The sequence below is a fragment of the Schistocerca nitens genome, chromosome 1 (genome assembly GCF_023898315.1).
Source record: "Schistocerca nitens isolate TAMUIC-IGC-003100 chromosome 1, iqSchNite1.1, whole genome shotgun sequence".
Taxonomy (NCBI): domain Eukaryota; kingdom Metazoa; phylum Arthropoda; class Insecta; order Orthoptera; family Acrididae; genus Schistocerca; species Schistocerca nitens.
Window position 1 is genome coordinate 1,308,277,414 of NC_064614.1, and position 27,274 is coordinate 1,308,304,687.

A 27,274-nucleotide genomic window follows, 5' to 3' on the forward strand; every position below is an offset into this window, starting at 1 on the left:
AGTCCCGGGAGAGCGGAAAGACTTACCTTAGGGGGAAAAAAGGACAGGTATACACTCGCTCGCGCGCGCGCTCTCACTCACTCACTCACACACACACACACACACACACACACACACACACAAGCAGACATACAAACTCTTTGTCTTTAAATATGTCTGCTTGTGTCTGTATATGTGTGGATGGGTGTGTGTGTGTGTGTGTGCGCGCGCGCGCGAGAGAGAGAGAGAGAGAGAGAGAGAGAGAGAGAGAGAGAGAGAGAGAGAGAGAGAGTGTATACCTGTCCTTTTTTCCCCCTAAGGTAAGTCTTTCCGCTCCCGGACTGGAATGACTCCTTACCCTCTCCCTTAAAACCCACATCTTTTCGTCTTTCCCTCTCCTTCCCTCTTTCCTGATGAGGCAACAGTTTGTTGCGAAAGCTTGAATTTTGTGTGTTTGTTTGTGTTAGTTTGTGTGTCTATCGACCTGCCAGCACTTTCGTTCGGTAAGTCACATCATCTTTGTTTTTAGATACCAGCTACTCCAGTCCTGTAACCCGGAAGGTGTACACGATCAAAGGCAGAGCCACGTGTGAAAGCACCCACGTGATTTACCAACTGACCTGCCTACACTGTGAAGCTTTCTATATGGGAATGACCAGCAACAAACTGTCCATTCGCATGAATGGACATAGGCAGACAGTGTTTGTTGGTAATGAGGATCACCCTGTGGCTAAACATGCCTTGGTGCATAGCCAGCACATCTTGGCACAGTGTTACACCGTCCGGGTTATCTGGATACTTCCAACTAACACCAACCTGTCAGAACTCCGGAGATGGGAACTTGCCCTTCAGCATATCCTCTCTTCTCGTCATCCGCCAGGCCTCAACCTCCGCTAATTTCAAATTTGCCGCCGCTCATACCTCACCCGTCTTTCAACAACATCTTTGCCTCTGTACTTCTACCTCGACTGACATCTCTGCCGAATCTCTTTGCCTTTACAAATGTCTGCTTGTGTCTGTGTATCTGTGGTTGGATATGGGTGTGTGTGCGCGAGTGTATACCTGTCCTTTTTTCCCCCCTAAGGTAAGTCTTTCCGCTCCCGAGATTGGAATGACCTCTTACCCTCTCCCTTAAAACCCACATCCTTTCGTCTTTCCCTCTCCTTCCCTCATTCCTGATGAAGCAACCGTTGGTTGCGAAAGTTTGAATTTTGTGTGTATGTTTGTATTTGTTTGTGTGTCTATCAACCTGCCAGCGCTGCAAACCATGGTATCTTCAAAAGACTTTCTCACCAATAAGCAAGATAAAATTACATCCATAGTGTGAAATTAGAAACCGCACTCAAGGCAGGTAGCACTGCTTCCCTTCCTCCCTTGACCAGCCCTGCTAGCTTTTCATTTGCTGGCCTTTAGGTTCAAGTGGAGGACTTTCTGCACCTGCAAATTCAAACTACTTCATTCTCTTTCTGCTGCAGTAAGCTCTCAGTAATTTTTGCTTTGGATGAATATGACTACTGTACTGAGGGTGTCGCCGAACCGTAAACCAGACTCCCATAGTCAAGGCGGGATTGAACATGTGCTCTGTAGAGCTGCAGCAACGTAGAGTGATCTGCACCCCAGTTGGTGTTGCTCAGGCAGCAGAGGGAACTGAGGTGCTGCCATCACTTCCACTTAAGCTGACAAAGGTGAGGTTGCCAAGTCAGTCAGGTGTTGAAAAACAGCCCTAAGAATCGATATGTCTCCACTGCAGTGACTGGATCGCGATTAAGGTAAAGTTCCAGTACTGGATGAACGGTGCGATGCCGACAGAAATGCATGACGCACGACTTCATGGCTGAAAACTGGAAGCCGTGGGCTAGAGCCCATGGCTGCACCTTGTGGATGGCTCCCTGCAGGTGCAGGGAGCCATCTGGAGCAGTACCAAATGCAGAAGTCATCCGCATACAGAGAAGGTGAGACCGATGGCCCTACAGCTGCTGCTAGACCATTAATAGCCACTAAAAATAGAGAGGCACTCAATACAGAGCCCTGTGGAACACCATTCTCCAGACCTACAGGGGGAACTGTGGGAGGCACCAACTTGGACATGGAAAGTATGGGGTGACAGGAAGTTTTGGATAAAAATCAGGAGCGGGCCCCAAAGACCCCACTCTCACAATGTGGCAAGGATATGATGTCGCCTGGTCGTGTTGTATGCTTTATGTAAGTCAAAAAAGACGTCAACCAGGTGTTTGCATCCAGAAAAGGCTGTTCGCATGACAGAGTCGAGGGACACAAGATTATCAGTGGCAGATCAAGCCTGGCGGAAGCTGCCGTGACATGGAGCCAGTAGGCCACGTGACTCCAGGACCCAACCCAACTGCTGACACACCATAGGTTACAGCAGTTTACAAAGAAAGTTGGTGAGGCTGATGGGCTGGTAGCTATCCACATTGAGCGGGTTTTGACTGGGTTTGAGCATGGGAATGATGGTGCTCTCCCCGCATTGCAATGGAAAGACGCCATCGCACCAGATCCAGTTGAAGATAACAAGGATATGTCGCTTGTAGTCAGATTAGTGATGTTTAATCATCTGACTGTGGATCTGATCTGGCCGAGGAGCTGTGTCGGGGCAATGGCTAATGGTGCAGAGGAGCTCCCACTCTGTAAATGGGGCATTATGGGGTTCACCGTGGCATGCAGTGAACACGAGGACTTTCCTTTCCATCCGCCATTTGAGGGTGCGAAATGCGAGGGGGTACTTCTCTAAAAATGGTTCAAATGGCTCTGAGCACTATGGGACTCAACATCTTAGGTCATAAGTCCCCTAGAACTTAGAACTACTTAAACCTAACTAACCTAAGGACATCACACACACCCATGCCCGAGGCAGGATTCGAACCTGCGACCGTAGCAGTCCCGCGGTTCCGGACTGCAGCGCCAGAACCGCTAGACCACCGCGGCCGGCGGTACTTCTCTGACGCAGAGGCCCGAGCATATTGCTCCGAAAAGTGCTCGGCAATCTCTTTTACGTCGATAGATAACACGCCATTGATGTTACTGGTAGGGACACCTGTTGGGGTCTGGTACCCAAAAAGATGTCTGATCTTCGTCCACACTAGGGAAGGTGATGTATGGCACCCAATGGTCGACATGTACCTCTCCCAACATTCCTGTTTCCGTCATTTTATAAGCTGGCGAAAATGGGCACGGAGCCACTTAAAGGCTATTAGGTGCTCTAGGAAAGGGTGCCACTTATGTTGCTGTAGAGCTCGTCGACCCTTTATAAGTGCGTCAGCAACTTCTGACAACCACCAAGGGACTGTCTTTCGCCGGGGACACCCTAAAGAATGAGCAATAGCGTTTTCTGCTGCAGTAACGATTGTGGTAGTGACCTGCTCAACGACAACATTGATAGCACCACGTGGGGGAGATTCAGCGATGACGGCAGAGGTGAAGGTTTCCCAGTCCGCCTTGTTTAAAGACCATCTGGGTAGGCATCCATGGGCATGATGCTGGGGGAGTGACAGGAAGATGGGGAAGTGGTCACTACCACACAGGCCATCATGTACTCTCCAGTGGATAGATGGGAGAAGGCCAGGACTGCAAACCAAGAGATCAATGGCCGAATATGTCCTGTGTGCCACACTGAAATGTGTGGGGGCACCTGTATCTAAGAGGTAGAGGTCGAGTTGTGACAGTAAATTTTCGACCTCTCTACCTTGGCCAGTAAGCATGGCGCCACACCACAAGGGGTTACGCGCATTAAAATCTCCCAAAAGTAGGAAATGTTTAGGGAGTTGATCAATCAGTGCAGCAAATACGTTCAGGGGTACTGCACCATCTGGAGGAAAATATACACTGCAGACAGTTATTTCCTGTGTCGTCCTTTCCTGACAGCCACAGGTTCAACTACATACTGACTTCAGGACATAGACTCAAACTCCACCTGACACACTATTATAGTCGTTACAGTTCCTGTAATGTCCCTTGTAGCTGCTGAGGGCAGGTGTCCGCATTGCTCGGAACCAGATTTCCTGGAGGGCGATTCAGAAAGCAGAAGAAAAGCTTAACAGTTGCCGTAGCTCAGCCAGATGGTGGAAAAAACCGCCGCAGTTCCACTCGAGGATTACATTATCGTGAGACTGGGAAGGCGTGAAACACTCAATGAGGTAGTCTACGCCTCAGGGTCACCTGCTGCCACCAGATGCATACCTGTGCGATCGACATCCATTGTGTCCAAGGGCCCAGGGAGATCTAGGTCCTCAGTGGATGCTAGAATCTCCACCTCATCCACAGACACAGAGCTTGTAGGTAGTGGTAGTGTGTGTGCCACCTCAGTGCTTAGTAGTAGTTGTGTTGTTTTTGGGGAAGGAGACCAGACAGCGAGGTCATCGGTCTCATCGGATTAGGGAAGGACGGGGAAGGAAGTCATCCGTGCCCTTTCAAAGGAACCATCCCGGCATTTGCCTGGAGCGATTTAGGGAAATCGCAGAAAACCTAAATCAGGATGGCCGGACGCAGGATTGAATTGAATGCGAGTCCAGCGTCTAGCCACTGCGCCGCCTCACTTAGTTCTTGGGGGTATTTTTCTTTTTAGGTATCTCTCACTGCCCCTTAGGTTTGTCTGGCTGGGAGGGCTTCACTGATTCGGTCTCAGGGATTGAGGAGGACTAGCTACCTGTGGTTGCTTCAGCCACTGGGAAGGGAGTGAGCCAAGGGATCCCTTCCTGGCGGGAGGGGCCAAAGAATACTTACACTTCTCTACCTGAGAAGTGGGGACTAACGTCCCCGATGTTTGGGGAGGTATTGTTCCTGAAGTAGGTTGTGCAGGAGCAACAGGAAGGGAAGTGCCCCCCACCCTCCCTTTCCCCCACCACCGAGGGGGCAGGTGGAGTCTGATGGCTCTCAGAGTCAACAGTACGCGGCAGAACGGAAGACAGTAGAACAACTGTCATAGCGGCGGCGTAGGTTGACATCATATGCACAGGATGTACCCTATCATATTTTGTCTTAGCCTCAGTGTAGGTTACTCGATCCAGGGTCTTTTATTCCATTCTTTTTCTTTCTTTATGGAGAATCCTGCAGTCAGGCGAGCAAGGCGAATGGTGCTGTCTGCAGCTGACACAAATGGGAGGTGGGGCACAGGGAGTATTGGGATGTGGACATCCACAATCCCAACAGGTGACGCTGGAAGAACAGTGGGAAGACATATAGCTGAACTTCCATCCCTCAAAGCACCATATCGGGGGAGGGATATACGGCTTTACGTCACAGCGGTAGACCATCACCTTGACCTTCTCGTGTAATGTGTCACCCTCGAAGGCCAAGATGAAGGCACTGGTGGCATGCTGAGCCTGGCATTCCCCCCGTGGTGTGGCCAGGGATGGGAACGATTCGAGGCTGTATTTCTTACCATTGAAGGTAGACCTCGACCGCTTAGAGGCTGCCGGTGGTGGACCACCAGCAAGAGATGACGTACTATGCTTCACTGCGTGTCATCCGCCCTGATGCCACCCACTCTGACCAGGGGCCCTCCCCACGGTTGCCACCCAGCCGCAGCAAATGCCACTCGGCTGGATGGCCATTGCCGGAAGTCCCCGTGCCCCAGGGTGACGGGCATCTACTCCTTGGCGTACGTGGGGAGTTAACGGCGCAGGCATCATCAGCAGAGCGATCCCTGTGTGGTCATGGGGCTACAACCAACAGGGTACATAGTGGCCCCACCACAATGGACTGGCTACCGTGCTGGATATCAGGTGCAAACGAGCTAAGAAGTCCTTATCGTCATCAGTGTAGAAAGCGATACTGCACAGAGGATGGAGGAAAATGCACCCAGGAGGGTGACCTCGCCCAACATCTGGAGAATGAGCGGGGAAGTGCAGACCCACGTCGACGAAGGATGCGACAGGTTTCAGCGTACGGTGGACACTATGCGCCATGTAAGGCGCCCTTCCCAAATTGGCTCGCTCTTCAGGAAAATTTGGACAAATGGAGGTCAAACCCTACATGGGACCCTCACATAAGGGCCGAAACCTGTGAGACTCCTTTTAATGGTCTCCTATGACAAGTAGGAATACCTCGGGCCTATTCTAACCCTCGGACCCGCAGGGGGAGAGGAAACTGCGTCTGTGGGTCGAGAAATCTATGGCTGTATACATTCTGTATGCCAAATGAAATGAGTTGGTTTGTCACTACTTAATAAACTTAAGTTAAGGCCTATGATTACTTGTTCCATTAGAGTATCTCAGTTAAATGTTCTGTCACGAACCCAAAATGGACTGCAGCTGCCCACGAGGAGTAAACTTCGAGATAGCTAATGGATAAGGTCAACTATTTCCCTGTGTGTCACTTCCTTGACTGAAGTCAGGAATTACACAGAATAAAAATCCACAGTTGTCCATGAACGAACAGCTACAGCCTTCAATGCTGCTGACATGTTTTATCACTGAAATTGCCCACAAGCACCAATACAGAGGCATCATCTCATGCTCCTTCTGGGCCAACTCTATTTTTGAAAGAGGCACGGCGTTTAAGTATGATGAGGCTATACGTTACAGGTAATCGAGTTTCCTCAAAGGCTGTACATATTGCTGGATAAAAGGACATGATGTTACGAGGAATTCTGCTGTCAGCTGTTAAAATTATTGTTTTATTGACACAAACCAGTTTCACATTCTAAATCCACATCATCAGGTGCAACCTACTTGGTAAAGAGTATATACAATGTCCCGACTTCATGGATTACTAATATTAATAGGGATCATATCTAAAATATCCTCACAATGTTAAAAGGTCACAGGTGTACCCCTCGCTCCTAGTCAGGATATATTATTCAGCAAATACTATTTACATTACATTGGCAAACAAAGGGTGACAAATACATGATCCATTAAATTCATTAAAATTTCTGGTGATTTGATCATGTAGTTATACACTCTTGTTTTAAGATTTGCCTGGATCTAGAAGAAGAAAAAATATTTTATATTGACAGCATGCAAAAAAATTGTATTGGCTATAAAATAGTCACTAACAACACAATTATCCGACACACAGTGCAAATTACAGCACGGAGTAGTGGCACAGTCTTACTGGAGTGACGGCCGGGCAGCCCCGTGTCGGGAAGAGTAGGTGCAGCCTGTACACGTGACTAAGACTCTCAGTTTGCTGGAGTGGACACTATCTTGTGAATGGTGGGACTTCATGTACACGTGCCCAGGAGCACTGCATCACTCCCTTCACAAGCCAGTTTAACACTGAATTTTATTACAATTAATACTTAGTCATATAAGCAATCAAAATTTGCCAAATGGTGTGGTTCTTTAATTTGAATTCATTATTCAACAAGAACTGAGCCATTTTTTCTAATTTTTCAATTAAAATTAAAGCACCATAGCATTCTGACTAATTCTGATTGACAGTACATGACCGATTGCATCACGTATACACGATGTCACATCATCCACAGCATAGTTTCCATTCCAATAGCCTATTGTGTTCTGTTTTGTTTTAGGGCACAAAAACAACTAAGGTCATACGCGTCTGTAGTACACAGAAACGCAAAAGGAGTTAAAAGCTATTATACATTAAGACCAATCGATTGAAGGAAAGTCAGCTAAAAACAGTGACTGTCTCTCGGAGAAAGGCCCATAAAATACACCATAAAAACAACGGAGGTCCTGAAATAAAGATTTAATGTCCTTCACTATATTGCTACAGCAGATGAAAAGTAAAACACAGTCGACAGCCTGCACATTGTTCACTAAAACTGCAGGTAACTCAGACGACAAACAGAAATTAGAATGAAAGTGGTTAGAAAAGGGCATTCCACCAGGAAACGGTGAACCACCATAGGTTGACATCAATGAGCACAAGGTGTCGGGGGTCTCTATTTAATGGATGGCGACGGCTAAAAACACGTGTGCCCAATAAGCAACTTAGCTCAAATGATCTCGTGGCGAGTGGGCCGAGAGGAAGTCGACCGAGCCACTGGGAGCGGTTCCCCGGAGCTTGTTCCCGTGAACGGAAGACCAATGTCGATGTGAAAGTGACACCAGCTGCTGACAGATTGCAACACAGAGATCGTCGGAAGGAATCAGAGAATTAGCGGGCCGAGGTACGAGGGGGGGACTGCAGCCTCGGCAGCAGTGTCGGCCAGCTCATTTCCCGTCAGACTGACATCACTGCTGACCCACATAAGCATCACAGTGGCCCCATCAAGAGTGAGCAAGTGATAGCTTTCCTGGACCTATTGCACTAAGGGCTGGATGGTGTGCAGCACATAAAAGGCTTTGAAGGGCACTGCGAAGGATCGGAGCAGATGACACAATTGCAAAGCCTGCTTCACCAGATGTACAGTGTGGCCTGATACAGAGTGAAGAGCTCTGCTGTAAATACTGAGCAGCATTCCAGAAGCCAATACCAAAAATCTTCGGTGCCAATGACTGAGGCACACTCAACACCGAGGTCAGCCTGAGAGCCGTCAGTCCAAGTTCCGTCCGAAGGTCGAGAAACTTGCAGTGATAGAGTGAGTCTGGAGTAGTGTCCTTTTGTCCGAGATGAACACGAGCTACCGTACAAAGCCAATGTGGCAATGGGTTCACATCCACTGGGAAAGCAGCAGGTAGCGTGACGTTAAGCTGCTGGAGTAATAGCCGAATGCAAACTCCCAAAGGTAACAGAGAAGAGGGACGCGCCACGTACTGGCAATCAAAGGAGTCATCAGAGAAGGAAGCATAGGATGGGTGACCAGGCATGTGTGTCTGCTGAAGAGAAAAATCACAGTGGTATGACAGTGGTAGTTCGGCAGCTTCTGCATACAGACACTCAACCGGGCTAGTGTAAAAACTACCAGTGACCAAATGAATGCCACGATAGTGGATTGTATTGAGACGGCATAAGATAGACAGACACGCAGATGCATAAACGGAACAGCCGTAGTCTCGTTTCAAACGGACAAGGGACTGGTAAAAACAGAGGATGATGGTCTGTTCCATTCCACACGAAGTACCACTAGTTCCGACGGCCGATTTGTCTGTCCCTGTGCGGGCTGCTTCTACTTTTCCCAATACCATGTTGCCCTGCCATCACTCCAGTACAGAAGTATTTATTTATTTACACATCAAGTTCTGTAGTACCAAATTGCATGGCAAATCTCCAAGGCCATGGAACACATCAGTACATGAAATTACAATATAAAAGTAACAATAAATAAAAACAAAATGTTTATGAACCCAAAGAAGTCAAGCCATAAGTTTACTTAAACGCAATCAACAGTGTAACATAAGAGAATCAGCTGAACTTTTCAAGGAACTCCTCAACAGGATAGGAGTGACAAATGAGGAAACCCTTCAGTTTCGATTTGAAAGTGCGTGGGTTACTGTTAACATTTTTGAATTCATGTAGTAGCGTACTGAAAATGGATGCAGCAGTATACTGCACACCTTTCTGCACAAGAGTTTAGAAAGTCCGATCCAAATGCAGGCTGGATTTCTGCCGAGTATTAACTGAGTGAATGCTTATATATTCTTGGTAATAAGCTGATATTAACAAGAAACAACAGTAAACAAAATATATACTGAGAGGCCAATGTCAAAATACCAGACTAGTGAACAGGGGTCGACAAGAGGTTTGCAAACTTACACCACTTACTGCCCGAACTGCCCATTTCTGAGCCAAAAATATCCTTTTAGAATGGAAGAGACGCCCACAAATATAATGCCATATGGCATAAGTGAATGAAAATGAGCAAAGTAGACTAATTTTCGTGTCAAATGGTCACTTACTTCTGATACCATTCGAATAGTAGACATAGTCATTGAACAAGAACCTGAACGTCTATCTGAACACTTACAAATTTGAACCGCTCAGTTTCACTAATCATATGCCCATTCTGTGAAATTAGAACTTCAGGTTTTGTTGAATTGTGTGTTATAAACTGTAAAAACTGAGTCTTACTGTGATTTAGCGTTAGTTGATTTTCTACAAGCCATAAACTTATATGTCATAAACTGCACTATTTCAAACTGAGCCAATGTTGCACACAACATCCTTTACAACCAAGCTAGTGTCATCAGCAAACAGAGATATTTTAGACTTACCTGTAATACTAGAGGGCATATCATTTATATAAATAAGGAACAGGAGTGGACCCAACACTGATCCCTGGGGCACCCCCCATTTGGCTGTACCCCACTCGGACCCCACATCAGTCATTCTCAACATTGTGAATAATGGCCTGTTGCTACCTGTTGTCAAAAGTAAGAGGTGAACCAATTATGAACTACTCCTCGTGTTCTGCAATGGTCCAACTTCTGGAGCAATATTTTGTGATCAACAAAATCAAACATCTTAGTTAAATAAAAAAAGATGCATAGCATTGAAACCTTTTGTTTAACCCATCCAGTACCTCACGGAGAAAAGAGAATATAGCATTTTCAGTTGTTAAGCGACTTCTAAAGCTGAACTGTACATTTGATAGCAAATCGTGTGACATAAAATGATCAATTATTCTTACACATACAGCCTTCTCAATAACACTAGCAAGCACTGATGGCATAGAAATAGGTCTAAAATAGTCTACAGAACCCCTTTCTCCCTTTTCATAAAGCGGCTTTACTACTGAGTAATCGTTCAGGAAACTTACCTTTCCTAAAGGAAAAATTACAAATATGACTAAATACAGGGCTAACATGTGCAGAAAAGTATTTTAATATTCTACTAGACACTCCATCATAACCATGAGAGTCCTTAGTCTTCAGTGATTTAATTATTGACTCAATCTCCCCTGAGCCGTGGGGCTCGTTACTGGCGCGCCAGTCCCTTGGATCTCCATTATCGATCCTTCGATGTTTCTTACCTTTGCTTGCCTTGTTGTTTTCTGCTTTTGTGGGGCGAGGGGCAGTTGATGTTTGCTCGGGCTACCTGCTGAGACACCGCAAGATACGAGGTGGGAAGCAACCACGTATATGTGGAGTTGGTGGTACGCGGTCTGCCAGTTCAGCATGGAGGATATGTGTTGGCTGCCTGCCTGTCTGTTCTCCTGATTTTGCTCGCCGTGCCTTGCGACCGCCTAGCTTGGGTTGCTGCCTGGTGTATCCTACACGAGCCATACCGGACGTCCAGCAGAAGTTAAGCAGCCTTGTGTTTCTTTTAAAGAACAGGAGCAAATGTATAAGACCTTTTGCAACCAATTTCTGTGACCTCTTAAGTGTGGCCTTAGCATTTACACTGCCTTTGGGGAGAGCTAATTTAATAGTTGGGGTTCCCTGTCCTTTATAATCTTTTGGGGGTTTTATTTGAATTTTCTCTTTGGGGTTCCTTCCCTGTGCTTGGTTCAATGTTTACTTGTACAGCGGGAAGTGACTCCTGATTAAAACTCGAGGAAGGTGTTTGATGTTACTGTCGCCTCCGGCATTCATCTTTTCAATTAAGTGTTGTCATCCCTTCGAGCGACCTGGTGTCACTCCTCGTTAATTAATGCTGGTTTATGTGTACTTAATTTTGAATTGGCCATTTGAATTAATATTTTGGAGTGCAGTATAGCACTAAGGCAACCTCATTGTATACCACCTTGTGCCCTGGTCTAGTACCTTAATTTTCAGTGGCACGAGTTAGCTCCACTACCGGTTTTACTGATGTGCTCCCTTCAAAATCTAGCCTTGTATAAGTTTGCCCCATGTGTGTCTGGGAACACAGAGATGAGCTTTAGTGTGACTTCAGTGCTAGTCAGTTAATGGAATCTTCATTTTGGCTTGGCTTCCACTGAAGAGTTTGAGTGGAGCGCAGTGTGTTTGATTTGTTATTAATTTAATTACTGTAAGTTTGTTTATTAAATGGAGAGCAAGACATTTAAAGACTGTTGGTATTAACTCCCCTAGTTGCTGGGTGTTGCTAATTCGTTCCAAATGGCCTACTACTTATTCAATGGCAAGGTGTTGATTCATTGGTTACTGTGAGTACCAATTCACGCAATTTATTTGTTGCCGAAATTGTTAAGGTGTCTGTGTCATGATTCAATCACTAGCTTCATGTTTGAGTTGAACTGATATAAACCTTATATTGCCTCCTTAAAATTTGATGCCAGCAGAAACCCTTAAGAGATTAAGTTGTGTCACTGCTTATGTTAACCTTTACTGGGAGCAATATTCCATGTAGTTAAATTTTGTCTTAAAATGTGTATTTCTCTGATGTAATAAATGACTGATAAAAGAAAGAAAGCAAAGGGGCCTGGTCCTTCCTATTGTGTCCGGTTTGTAACACGTATCATCCCCCTTGTCTATACCCTAGAGGAGCATTTCAGACCTTAATCTCAGAAAGGCATTTGCAAGAGAGTTATACGATTCCCTGTAGAAACTGAAGTTTTATTTAATTCACCAGGAATGCTCAGAAAATGATTGTTAAATACTGTACAAGTATCTGATTTATCAGTAACAGAAATATTTTTGAAACTTCCTGGCAGATTAAAACTGTGTGCCGGAACGAGACTTGAACTCAGGATCTTTGCCTTTCCAGGGCATGTGCTCTACCAACTGAGCTACCCAAGTATGACTCATGACCCGCCCTCACAGCTTCAATTCTGCCAGTACCTTGTCTCCTACCTTCCAAACTTCACAGAAGCTCTTCTGTGTGAGGACTGGTCGCAAGTCGTACTTGGGCAGATCAGATGGTAGAACACTTGGCGCTGAAAGATGGTTCCGAGTTCAAGTCTTGGTCCGGCACACAGTTTTAATCTGCCAGGAAGTTTCATATCAGAGCACAGTCCGCTGCAGAGTTAAAATTTCACTCTGGATAAATATTTTTACTACGAACTGACTTTATATCATCGATCTTGTGGTGATGACCACACACTTCCTTCACAACTGCCCATATGATTTTAATTTTATCCTCTGAATTAGCTGCTCTATTTGCGTACCACATACTCTTTGTCTTCCTAATAACATTTTTAAGCACCTTACAGTTCTGTTTGTAATGGACTACTGTAGCTTGATTGTGACTACTAACATTTTGATATAATTCCCGCTTTGTTCTACATGATATGCTTATCCCACCAGTCAGCCACGCAGGCTGCCTTTTACAGCTAGTACCCCGTTTACAACGTTCTAATGAAAAGAAACTCTCAAAGAGCATGAGAAATGTGTTAAGGATAGCATTATATTTGTCATCTATGTTATCGTCACTGTAAACATCCTGCCACTCTTGTTCCTTTATGAGGTTTAAAAAACTCTCTATTACCTTTGGATTAACTTTCCTACATAATTTGTAATTATATGTGCCTTGGTCTGAGTAAAAAGACCTTTTAGTGTTAAAATTTGTGCATCATGGTCTGAAAGGCCATTCAGCCTTTTCCTAACAGAATGCCAATCTTGTAATGAAGAATGAATAAAAATATTGTCTATGGCTGTGCTATTGTTGCCCCACAACCTAGTTGGAAAAAACACAGTCTGCATCAGATCATATGAATTTAGGAGATCTACCAACATCCTCTTTCTTGCACCAAGTCACCACATGTAACTAATTTCTGGTACTTCCTATAAAGTGAATCAAGAACTCTCTCTAGCTCCAGCAGAAATGCTCTGAAGTCAGAGTTAGGGAGCCTATAAACAACAAAAATTAGAAGTTTAGTTTCACTAAATTCAACTGCAGCCACTCCCCCACTCCGCAAGGAACTCCTTGACAAGCAGCCAGCTAATATGTATCCTGGTAAAGGAAGCCTCTGAATTGTCAAATTATTTAAGAGGTGCTCCACATACCTATAATTTCGGAGTCAACATCTCCAAGCAGGAAATATGTTAACTCCTTTTCTAATTGGAACAATGATGTCCCCTGAAGGTGCCACCTTATGCTGTTCTACACAGTAATTTGCGTTGAGCCCTGCCTAATCACATTAACAGTGACTCCGTTATAGCTGATCTGGCTTTTTTTGATGTTCTTTAACGTCCTCTGAATATAAAATAATTTTTTCTTATTTTCGATGTAGGCAAACTTTAAAAAGAGAGGTCTATAACTATACAACTATCAATTTTAACAAAATTAATGGATGAAGTCTCATCTTTCATTCACATAATATCACTGAATAGTGTTTCTTGACTATGAGTCAAGGTTACATCTAAGACCTTTTAATATAGTGAGTACTTTAGATCTTACCTTTATTAATTTTAATAATCGACAAAGCTTTGCCATGCAGGTTGCACCTGCTGATGCAGGTTTAGGCTGCAAAACTAACTATGTGTCACTAAAACAACAATTTTACCATCTATCAATGAAATTCTTAATATCGTGCCCTTCGACGACGGCAGACACCCACAATATAAATAATTTGTGGAATAAAAGGAAAGTGGGCGGCTGAGTTCTGTTAGGTGGTAATAATAACTATTATATTTCCACTGGATTATACCTATAGGGATACACAGGGGTGATGGGAGGGAGGAGAGAAGATGGGTCATGCCTCATGCTTCAGCCTCTCAATGCACCACGTGTCAAATAGGAATGATGTCAGAGTGCATAATTTCGATGCCAGATGTGGGGACATCCACTGTAGCTGGACAGCCAGTTTGACCTTCACCTTTGGTTTTTTTTCTTGTGCTTCCTCTTCATTTATTTTTGTTTTCCTTGTAGGTTTTTAATTCTAGCTGAGGGTTCTTTGGTCGTGTATCAGGAAAGGACGAAGAACAAGCAGCCATGCAGCTCACAGACTGTGCGTTAGTGGAACACTGGCTGTTAATGGACCACGAGGCACATTAGTCTGCAGTGTAGGTCCAGGTCAGTGTGGGAGTGCCAGATGGGTAGGACTCTCTTCTCCAGTGGTAGGTGGGTAACTGTTTGTTTGTTCGTTTTGTTCTAGGGTGCAAAAACAACTGGGACCATACGCGCCCACATCAAAACTTTGGAAGATGAAGACAGAGAGGAGTTAAAAAACGACTATACGTCAGTCCGAATTGACATAAAAGACAGCTAAAAACAGGGATGCAGAGAAAGGGCTAGAAAAGACACCAAACAGAAACGGAGGTCCAAAAGTAAAAATTAAATGGCCTTTGCCATATTGCTTTGACGGATAAAAAGTAAAACATGATCGACAGCCCGCGAGTCATTTGCTAAAATGGCCAATAACTCAGGCAGCAAAGCCAAGTGGGAATGTAAATGGTTAAAAATGGACATTCCATCAGGAAGTGGCAGACAGTTAAAATTTGTGTGCAATATGTACAAAGTGGTGGAGGATAGCCACTTATCAAATGATAATGCCCAGTATGCAACCTACTTAAAATGCTCCCGTCCTGGTGGGAGGGGAAAGAGGAGGTCATCATAGCCACTGGGAGAGACCTAATAATCCTGAGCTTATTCCCATAAAGGGAGGACCAATGGCGATGCCAAAGGGACACTAGAGGTGGGTAACTGAAGTCCCCAATGGGGTTGTAGTGGGATCAGAAGGGAAAGAGGCTCTTGTGCATCCTGGCATACAAACGAAGTCAGGTGTCCACCAGTTACCGACATTGAGGGAAAAACAGACAGTATCACATTTCATTAATTAAAACTTCCGGGCTGAATTGCCGTGGTCCATGTATAAAACTACTTCTCTTTCCTGACGTTTCGTTGCCGGCTGCGGGCAACATCTTCTGAGGTGAGTCGGCGACTCAGAAGATGTTGCCCGCAGCCGGCAACGAAACGTCAGGAAGGAGAAGAAGTTTTATACATGGACCACGGCAATTCAGCTGGGAAGTTTTAATTAATGAAGACTCTGGCCGAGAAAGCTTACATGGAATGATTATCACATTTGTTATCGAAGGTGGCTGAGTTGTCACCTTTGCAGAGTTTGTAGTCACTTGAATCTGATATGGGAATTCACCCCCCCCCCTCCCCCCCCGTCCTCAGAAGACGAGAGGCAGTCAACCCCAATGGATAGGGCATAGAAAATGAACACCCTGTTCCTCAAGGTTTACACACAGTTCTTCGACTGTGTGTATCGTGAGATCTCAATGTAAATTAACACCCTGGATCAGATCGAGGCTCTTGTGGAGGTCAACAGTGATGGAGGTGTCTCGGAGCTCATCGCAAGACGGCACTGCCCATCACTGAGTAGGTGTCGCTGCTTTAATTAGGGTGCAGCCTCTTTGCAGTTTTGCATTTTCTTCAGTATCTTTAAATGAAGAGCAATGGTTTTGAACCCAACTCCCCAATAGTTCTAGTACAAACTGAGTAATCAGTATTTCTGTTGAAATTACTGTTTGTCAACGGCACTGCCAAGGAAGCAAAAGTGATCGAGTCATACCTTTCCACAACAAATATTTCGTTATGTTTGGCGAAGCTGCTGGGGCCTTGTGATTATCAGCATGTGGGAGTCTGATTGTCTTCATTGCGTATCACCTGCTGTGATGCCAGTCACTTTGCCACAGCACAGTACCCGTCATTCTGAGCTCCGTACCTCGAACATGACAGGCAAACACTCGTCAGCAGGTGTGGGGAGGCTGTGGCTCTGGTACCAACAGAGCATACTGTAAGTCAATGGGGGAGACTATGAGTGACAGGATGCCTGGCACCCCTCTATAATAGAATGGGTACCGTGTCTCGATTTGGGAGACTAATTTGACCACTCACACACGAGGCGCTCAACGGACAATTGCACAATGGGTGGAAGGCGTGCAGATAAAACTGGTTCATCATAAGATCAGCAGATCTCAGAAGCATGCTTAACAAGCTAATATCACAGAATTTACCACAGTAATTTAGGTCCTTGTCATTCTCAGTGGATTAACAGAATTACTGAACAACAGTAACAACAACAATGATAACTTCCAATATAACTGACTGGAGTTGTAAAATGAAAGCCATAAAATACAAATAATAGTAAACAGGCCGAAATACAACGAAGGGCAGCACGAATATTAACCCATGGGAGAGAATCACGCAAATTATCAAAAACTTAAATTCGTCAACACTCACAGATTGATGTCAACTAACTCTACCATCTGGTGAGCAAGATGTATGAGACAGGCGAAATACCCTCAGACTTTAAGAAGAATAAAATAATTCCAATCCCAAAGAAAGCAGGTGTTGACAAATGTGAAAATTCCCAAACTATCAGTTTAGTAAGTCACAGCTGCAAAATACTAACGCGAATTCTTTACAGACGAATGGAAAAACTGATAGAAGCCGATCTCGGCGAAGATCAGTTTGGATTCCGTAGAAATGTTGGAACACGTGAGGCAATACTGACCCTATGACTTATCTTAGAAGAAAGATTAAGGAAAGGCAAACCTATGTTTCTAGCATTTGTACACTTAGAGAAAGCTTTTGACAATGTTGACTGGAATACTCTCTTTCAAATTCTAAAGGTGGCAGAGGTAAAATACAGGGAGCGAAAGGCTATTTACAATTTGTACAGAAACCAGATGGCAGTTACAAGAGTCGAGGGGCATGAAAGGGAAGCAGTGATTGGAAAGGGAGTGAGACAGGGTTGTAGCCTCTCCCCGATGTTATTCAATCTGTATATTGAGCAAGCAATAAAGGAAACAAAAGAAAAGTTCGTAATAAGTATTAAAATCCATGGAGAAGAAATAAAAACTTTGAGGTTCGCCGATGACATTGTAATTCTGTCAGAGACAGCAAAGGACTTTTAAGAGCAGTTGAATGGAATGGACAGTGTCTTGAAAGGATGAACATCAACAAAAGCAAAACGAGGATAATGGAATGTATTCGAATTAAGTCGAGTGATGCTGAGGGAATTAGATTAGGAAATGAGACACTTAAAGCAGTAAAGGAGTTTTGCTATTTGGGGAGCAAAATAACTGATGATGGTCGAAGTAGAGGGGATATAAAACGTAGACTGGCAATGGCAAGAAAAGCGTTTCTGAAGAACAAAAATTTGTCAAGATTGAGTCTAGATTTCAGTGACAGGAAGTCGTTTCTGAAAGTTTTTGTATGGAGTGTAGCCATGTATGGAAGTGAAACATGGACGATAACTAGTTTGGACAAGAAGAGAATAGAAGCTTTCGAAATGTGGTGCTGCAGAAGAATGCTGAAGATTGGATGGGTAGATCACATAACTAATGAGGAGGTATTGAATAGAATTGGGGAGAAGAGGAGCTTGTGGCACAACTTGACTAGAAGAAGGGATCGGTTGGCAGGACATGTTCTGAGGCATCAAGGGATCACCAATTTAGTATCGGAGGGCAGAGTGGAGGGTAAAAATCGTAGAGGGAGACCAAGAGATGAATACACTAAGCAAATTCAGAAGGATGTAGGCTGCAGTAGGTTTTGGGAGATGATGAAGCTTGCACAGGATAGAGCAGCATGGAGAGCTGCATCAAACCAGTCTCAGGACTGAAGATCACAACAACAACATTCTCAGACGCCCACTTACAAAGTCTCATGAACCACAAGTGAGTGATGATAATATTAGTCCAATCACAATGTGCACACAAGCGTGTAAGGAGTTGTTCTTCCCACACTCCATATGTGAATGGAACATGTGGCACACTTTCCCATACACTTCACAATGGTTTTTGGAGCTTGTGTGTGGGTGAAGATAGGTATAGACTCTGATAAATCCACAGAGGTTCGCAGAGTACGAGTCGGAATGTACACGTTTTCAGTACAGACAATATGACTGACTAATATAAAAATCACCACTCTCCTGATAATTTGTTCGTACTAATAGAAAGTACAGTACTAGTACGCAATCACTTTGAGTAATTAATGACATTAGTATAACACCCTTTGGGAAAACAGCAGCTAAATCATAATATGGGCAGGCACACAGCATAGTCCTGTCACAGAAAGAATACGCTCTTGTGTTTGATGATTCTACAAACAACACAGCATACTGATGGAAAACACCAATCAGTTAAAGACACATCTATTTTGAATATCACATTACTCTCAATATCATTGCACAAGGAGTCAGTTACGATATGCCACATGAATTTTCTTTTTGATAATACTCTTGGACGATTCCAGTAACTGTTTATTCAAGACATATTAAACATAAAAGTTCTATCTCCAGTCAGTATGGAGATCAGATTTTAAAACTTCAGTGACAAACAGAGGGGTCAAATTTATGATAATTTTCCACAAATTATAGAAGTTATTTCACCATTCTCACGTTTTGGTAAAAATTAGAGCATTCTTACTGCATCATACTTTCTATTTAATAGAATTTTTAAAGCTTGTGGAATACGGTACAAGAAACTACTACTGCTTGGTAGTTACATATTCCACAGATTATCTAAACAATTATTTTAATTGAAATGATTTGGAAATTGTCAGTGTACAGGATATGCAAACATTATTAGTGTTAACAATAATGAACATATTTTTTATTCCTACCAATGCAAATATATTTAAAAACGAACTTTTTCTACAGACAACCATTTTATTAAATAGAAGTTCATCTACAAAATGGGTATTGTCCAGATGAAATGACTATGTTACGCTGAAAACCTGCTTTGCTACCTGCCCTGCATTTTATGTTATTGGGCAACTGATAAAAAAAAATTATCTGTTGTTTTCTGAGCCACTGACAGCTTTAATAATGATCAATAAAAGTCATTTTTCACGTCTAGTATTGTATGTTTCGACGTAGATAGCTTGTTTTTGTGCAATCAATATTTTCTAAGTGGAAAGACTTTTACAGACGAGGCAGAAACGAAACATTTATTTCATTCTCTTTAATAGTTAAATACCTCTTGATAACTCGCTTCATATCATGCAACTTAATAAAAGGAACACATTAATGCGCTAACAAGTAAAAATTAGTGAAGATTAATGGCAATGTCAACTAACAAGTACAAACTAGTGAAGATTAATGGTAATGTCCACTCATTTTGTTATGAATCTGAGTGCTTGCCGGCACCAATTAGATAATTCTACTGCCTAACAAAAACTGAAATGCCGCTCCACGAAGCTGCTGCGAAACTTTAAATATAGCTGATTCAAATTTATGCATTTAATTCACCAGAACGATCAATATAACTCGGTAAACGCCTCGTTCCCATTTCGCAATACGTACCTCTCGTTGTAAATAATAACTATAGTGTCCAAAATTCAGACATTTTGTGCTGCGATAGTGTTCTAATCCCTTCTCAACGCCGTAAAGATCCAATAAAGTGCCAATATTAGCTGTAAGGACCTGGAACAAAAAGTCTCTGTAACTCTATTCCTCTTCCTATTAAGGGCATCGACATTTATTTAGAAAAGTTTACAAAAACATTTACTTTTAATCTCGATTTCACCACTACACCGCTTTTATCTGACGTTAGCGCGTTAAATGCATGCCATATGCTATTCATAACATTTTTTAAAATGACAGACATCGCTTTCATTCAACAGGTGATCCACAAACATACACAAACTGGATTCTTATTATACGCCTTACATGGTAACGTCTTCGGATTGGGGGGATACACGACGGGCTACGCCAATCACAGATCTAGAGTGCCCACTTATCTCTGCTAGAATAGAGAAATTCACTTGAAAGAAGATTACACCAGAATTCCGAAAAAATGTACTTTTTCATGCTGTAACGCTGCCATTTGGCATATGTCGCAATTTTCTGTTGATGCGAGCGGTAATCAATGAGTGTGAGGATAAAATACATTTCCCCTTGAATCTACGGCGCACAATACACGCAGGCCAGATGAAAAAGGTCAATGCACAATACGGTCATCTGCTAAAAACTGAATATATTTCGGAACAGTGAAGAAAGTAAGTCTGCTAATCGAACATTATGAGAGATGTATGCGAAAACCATAATATTCCTCTCTCGATATATGACACTCTCTAGATCGATTCACACTCGACGTCAACGGAAAGGAAGGGGCGTCACAGTCAACTCAAGTGATGGAGTTATGGGCCAGTTGTACAATCTCGGGTTCAATCTAGGGTTAACCTGGAGTACGCGTTGAGACGTTTTACTCTCGGAAAAGCGTTCCCGCCCAGTTAAAGTTGGCAACAACTTAAGGGTCCGAATGGAAATGCCTTTACGATCGCTCCCATCCATGCTCCCATCAGCCACAGTGCCGACTGCCGAGTGTCAACTTTGTTTGCGCGTACGTCATTTCATATTTAGTATTTACATTAGTCGTCGTCTGCAAAATAGTGTGCCGGTCGTGAGCGACAAGCGTTTCAGATCGCGAAGTTGTAATTTGTGGATATTTTGAAGCTTGTACATATACTGTAGAAAAGTTCAAGGGTGTAGCAGAAAACACGAAAACTTCTGCGGTCTCGGTCAATGAAAACAGAAGTGTATACATCAAAGGGTACTTGCATGTATAACAGCATAGCGATCTATCGTAAAATAAAATTAGTAAACGATCAGATACTTGTTGTTTCACTAGTAAGAGATCTTTCTAGATTCCCGAGTGAAGTATGGGAAAAAATATGAAAGTTTCCTTTCAGAAACAACTTCACACAGATCGACAGAACAGCTGCAATAGTCGTACATCGTACATTTCCCCTCCCCAAGAAAGAAACATGTAATTATTATGCCTAGAAAAGTTAGCAGAGGCTGCAGATTGGTGGCGCCCCCATGCGTGGAATGTAAGTTCCAAGTTGTGTATAATGAAATTTACTAATTGATCAAGTTGTCAAGAGGACGGCACAATCCAAGTAGCGACATAATATAAAAGCGACAGTGAAATGCTGTCTCCATTGTAAGTAGCTGGTCGTTTCAGTCTCCAGCCGTGACAACACAGACATCATTGAGATTGATTTGACTGACAATACTAAGAGGTATTACTGGCTAGCTTGCTGTTGTATTTATGTCTTTGAAGGACTAATTCATTGCAGCAGCAAGGGGTTGCTACAGAGAGTACCTTTGCCGAATTAGTGAACATTGTGCATCCACTTTTGCAGTTATTGGAAATATATAAATCTTGTTTCCAGGATGTGATTATTAATAATTATATTGAGCATATGTATAAAGAATAATTGGAGCTGTTATCATATCTAACCCAAAATGTTTACGTTACACTAACTGTTTCATACATAGTTTTGGCTTTTGCACTATTCTTTGTCAGCTATTAGTAGTATGGGAGGGAAGGGGAAGTAACTGGAGGCAAGACTCCTTCACTGTGTCCTTCCTTTTGTATTATAGTCATCTCAGCTTAAAACTGTCACTTTTTTTTCCAGAATAAAAATACCTATTCTCAGATATGGAAGAATTAACGGAGTTGCAGATGGTGGTGCTTGAAAAGTACCATTACAAGAACAAAAGAAGAGAGGAAGAACAGTTTTCTTTCTTTATTTTTTTAAAAAAAGTTCAAAATTAGGATCAGAAAATACAAATCAAACAAATGATTTCAGAATAAAACTATCTTATTCCATATACATGTGTTTATTTCAGTTTCACTCAATTACATCAGAGAACCGAAATAATTAACAAACTGCCTCTTGCCTATTTTGTCCAGTGTCACACCCGTCCTTTTAATAATCCTGCTGGCTGTCCCCTTACCCTTACCAATGAAGTCTCAAAAACACAAACACACACACACACACACACACACACACACACACACAGATCACCAGAGGCAAAATATGTGTGTGTCAGTAGCATCTGCCTCATTTACGGAATAGAGTCATTTCTAAAAGAAAAGAAAAAGCACGATATGTAACAATTTGACAGTTCAAGAGAAATTTAAAAACATAACTTGCTAGCTACTCCTTTCACTGTTCTGATCATGTACATTCAGAAACCAAAGGCTCTCTGTTAGCTGAATGACAAGTACCTTTGTTCTTATGACCCACATATAACAATTTATGATAAAAATGAATGTGGGTAATACTAGTAATCAATAAATAACCAGAATGAGATTTTCTCTCTGCAGCGGAGTGTGCGCTGATATGAAACTTCCTGGCAGATTAAAGCTGTGTGCCAGACCAAGACTTGAATCGAGACCTTTGCCTTTCGCGGGCAAGTGCTCTACCAACTGAGCTACCCAAGCATGACGCACGCCCCGTCCTTACAGCTTTACTTCTGCCATTGAGTCGTGCTTGAGTAGCTTAGTTGGTAGAGCACTTGCCCGCGAAAGGCAAAGGTCCCGAGTTCAAGTCTTGGCCCGGCACACAGCTTTAATCTGCCAGGAAGTTTCAATCAATAAATAAGACAGCCATATCCACTGCTTTCTTAAAAATATTGACTTTCCTCTTAATTTTACTGTGTTACATCTGTCTTGAGTAAGCACAAATAATTTATATTTTTATAGGAATAATTCTAGGTGGTGTATAATTGTTTTTGCTCTGATGCATTCACTGAAACATGGAAAGTTGTTGTCCCAATGGAAGATAAGTGTGAATGACATTTTCTGCTATAGATGTGGCTGAATGAACTCTGAACATTAATATAATATCAATTGTTTTGTTGCATTAAACAGTCATAATAAGCCAACAATTCAGAAAAAAATGGTACTTCACAGAAGTGCTACATAGGGTATTTCAGTTTAAGTTAGCTTCAGCTAACTACAATCCGAAATAAAGGACCGAAAAAATAACTTGATATTCAAGGAAAGATGAAAGTATAGCATTCCAGGCACTCCTTCCACATGCTACAATTACATAGATTCATTAACTAGATTCCTGTTGTTATTTTATGATAAATATGGATGGACTTAGGTAGATAATACTGATAAATGAGAAACAAAACAGGTATTTTCTGTAGCTGAGGACAAATCACTATTTCTATTTTAAATACTAACTTTCCTGTTAATCTTACAGTGTTATACTTGAGTGGGCACAGATAGTTCACTGGCTTCAGTGAATAAATGTAGCTGGGAGGCAATGTTCTTGCTCTGAAGCCTGTAATCTTAATATTTTCATTAAAAGTTGAAAGTTGTTCTGACACTGTTGTAATGTTTACAGAAAGGGTCATTCCTAATAAAAAACAGAGTGTGACAACATTTTCTGCTACTGAAGTAATGTGGCTGACTGGAATTGTAACATTACCACTTTATGGAAAAGTTTTGCCACATGAAAAATCGCTGTTTTTGTCTGAAACTGAAACAGCTGTTAATACAAATAGTACACATAACTGGCGTGTCTTTGATTTGGGATCAAAGCAGTCTCAGGACTGAAGACCACAACAACAACAACAACAACAACAACAACATGGAGGCAATGCCTGCTTAATGAAGTGAAACAGCCCTTTCCACTACTGCAGGAATTGGAACATACATCAGATAAATAAGACTATTTTTGCACGAATCATTATTTTAATATGCCTGATTTACATAAACATGACAGAATTCACAAGGTACTGAAATTGAAAACTTATTCCCCGGTTACACTCACTAACCGGCCATATTGCCGGTTAAGTTATTCCGAGTTTATTCTTCAGTTCAGCATTGCTCTGGGTTCATATAACGCATTTCTCATGCTATTCCAGGAATAGAGCTTAACCGGCTGCCCTTGAGCCGGTTACACAACTCGGGATAAATCCAGGGCTAGCTAACTGAGGAATAGACTTACCATGTGTTAACTTGGAGTGTGTGTTGTATGTTATCATTTTATTTCTTGGTTAGTTGTTCCCAGAATAGTATTCATGTCAGTTAAGCTGGCAACAACTGCTGAGAGGTCTGGGTAATTTCACATACGTCTTTTCATATTTCCTTGTGATTGTACGCACAAATAGCATGTCAAACATGAGTGATAAGGGTTCCACATTGCAAAACTTTTCAGTTGAGGAGGGTTTCACATTGCAAAACTTTTCAGTTGAGGGTACTTTAAGGCTAGCAGACACTGTAAATGAGTTCAGGAGTATAGTAACAAATCTAAGAACTGCTGCAGTCGCATTCAATGAAAATATTAGTGCAAAACATTTAATTAAACTGGGAGGATACTTATATGTATAACAATGTATTTTTAAATTTGTTAAATAATCTGGTATTTGTTATTTGACCAGTAAGAAATCTTTCTAGATTTCCAAGTAAAGTATAGTAAAAAATATGCCATAGTTCCCATTCACAACCAACTTAACATAGATAAACAGAGCAGCTACAAAAGACATATGATTAATGTAAAGTTATAACAGAAAAGGCCTGCCTTATGAAATAGTTGGTCTTGTTAGTGTCTCCAACAAACTGAAACACAGACATCATGGAGATTAATTTGACTGTAAATTCTGAGAGGTGCTACTGTCTAGCTTGCTGTGGTATTTACGTCTCTGAGTGATTAATTTATCACAGCAGCAACGGGTCTTTACAGAAAATACCCTAGCTGAATTATTGAACACTATTTGTGCATCCACTTTTGCAGTTCTTGGGCATATATAACTTCTGTTTCTATCGTGTAGTGATTATCAATTATATTGAGTACACAAGAAGAACAAGATGTCATCATTTACAATAAGCAACTTAAAAAAAAAAAAAATCCAGAGGTTGAAATGTACCTATGGCACACATCAAACTGAATGCTATTGTTGTGTGTATAAGGGGCGTTCAAATGAAACCGAGTCACTAGTGTAAAGTAACGGTAAAGATTTTATTAACTCAAAAATGTAGTTATACACAGCATACATACCCAAAAAAAACCGCCAAAACTGCTAGCACATTTATCCCATTGGGACAGCAGCCAGTCGATGCCATCCTCGAAGATGCTAATAGGCTGCTGTCGAATCCAGGTTTGGACCCAGTCACACACTTCATCGTCCATTGTGAATCGATGTCCACAAATAGCTTGTTTTAGAAGTCCAAACACAAGAAAGTCACACTGTGAAAGTTCGGGACTGTACGGTGGATGTTCCACCATTTCCCACCAAAACCGCTGATGATGTCTTCACCGCATTGGCCATGTACGGGCTGGCATTATCATGCAGGAGGATAACGCCATCGGACATGTCTCGGCATTTTGATTTGATTGCTCGTCTAAGGTTCTGTAAAGTGGCTTGATGACGATGGGCACTGATGGTGGTTGCCCGTTCCAAGAACTCGACAAGCAGTGGGCCCTCGTGGTCAAAAAAGGAGGACATCATGAGCTTACCAGAACTGCTGTGCATGGCCTTTGATTTATTTGGAGATGGTGAAGTCGCATGTTTCCACTGCTTGCTCTGACACTTGCTTTCTGGTTCAAAATGGTGACACCATGTTTCGTCACGTGTGACAATACACAACAGAAAGCCATATTCCTCTTCATGATAACATTGCAGAAGACTCAAAGATGGCGCCATTTGAGTATTGCGATGTTCGGCGGTCAGTTGGTGGGGAACCCACTGCACATAGATTTTTCGAAAGTTCAAGTGTTGATGCATTATGGCGTGGACGGATCCCACGCCAATACCCAATAACCGATGGATCTCACCCAAGATGATTCTGGACTTGTCCGAGACTAAAGGATTCACTTCCACAGCCATTTCCAGTGTGGACACAATGAGCCTGTCCAGGATGAGCATTGTCTTCCAGTGACTTGTTCACCTCAAGAAATCGTCTGCGCCATTCCACAACACTTGAACGACTCAGACTGTACTCGCTGTACACGGCCTTCATCCGTCGATACATTTCATGGCCTCCAACTCCCTTCGCCGCAAAAAATCGAATCACTCCTCGTCTTTCCTGCTTACTCGCCTGCATGTTCGGTACTGGATGACAGCTTGTGTGACCACCTGAAACGAAACTGGCGATAAGCAACATCAAACGGTGCACACGCGTCAGTCTCTTTGCCAGTAGATGGCGCCACCATACCCGCAGTTACGTGGTGCCACCTTATGTGGAAGGCAAAGATAGATGCACTGACTAAGTTTCATTTGCATGAACTTAATATCTCACACTAAATGTTTAAGGAAGAATAACTATTTAATACATAATTCTGTCTTGTACAAACATCTCTAGCAGCTACATGTAATCTGGGAGGGGAAGGGGAAGAAACCAGGGGTGTGACACCTTCACTGTGCTCATCCTTCTTTTCTCGTCATCTCTGCTTAGAACTTCCACTTTTGATGTCATAATAAAAGTACCTGTTCTCAAATTGGAAAGATTTAGCAGAATTGCAGAGGAGCTGCTTCAAAAGTAGCTTGACAAGAACAAGAGAAGGGATTAACAACTGTGTTGGTTAAAAACTGATCATAAAGCTCTAAACTAGGCTCATAAAACAAAAATTAAAACAGAAGATTACAAACTAAAAATATTTTCTTTTAATTACATCAGAGAACTGAAATAATTTTTTAAAATATGCCTCTCGTGCATGTTGTCTAGTGTCATACACATCCTTTTAATAATTGTGCTGGCTGTCCCGTAGCCAATACCAAAGAAATCTCCAATGGACAGAAAGAAATCACCAGAGGCAAAATACAGGGTGTCTCATGAAAGATGCCTGGGAGAAGTCCACGCATAGTGTAGCA

General features: G+C 42.6%; 1 protein-coding gene and 1 long non-coding RNA gene across 2 annotated transcripts in view; one reads left to right on the forward strand and one right to left on the reverse strand.

Annotated features, from left to right (window-relative positions):
- LOC126240075 (differentially expressed in FDCP 6 homolog) overlaps nt 1-20,490 on the reverse strand; it is a 125,058-nt gene extending 104,568 nt beyond the window's left edge. The window contains exons 1-2 of the mRNA XM_049947904.1: nt 20,166-20,490; nt 19,961-20,080 (exon numbers count right to left, since the gene is read on the reverse strand). Of these exons, the coding sequence (XP_049803861.1) occupies nt 19,961-20,080; nt 20,166-20,273 (228 nt within the window). The 5' untranslated portion in view covers nt 20,274-20,490. The remainder of the gene's footprint in view (nt 1-19,960; nt 20,081-20,165) is intronic.
- A 197-nt stretch (nt 20,491-20,687) lies between these two features.
- Nucleotides 20,688-22,276, forward strand: LOC126240091 (uncharacterized). Its single transcript, XR_007545363.1, has 2 exons — nt 20,688-20,999; nt 22,081-22,276. It is a non-coding gene; the product is annotated as an uncharacterized LOC126240091 (long non-coding RNA).
- Nucleotides 22,277-27,274: the final 4,998 nt, after the last annotated feature.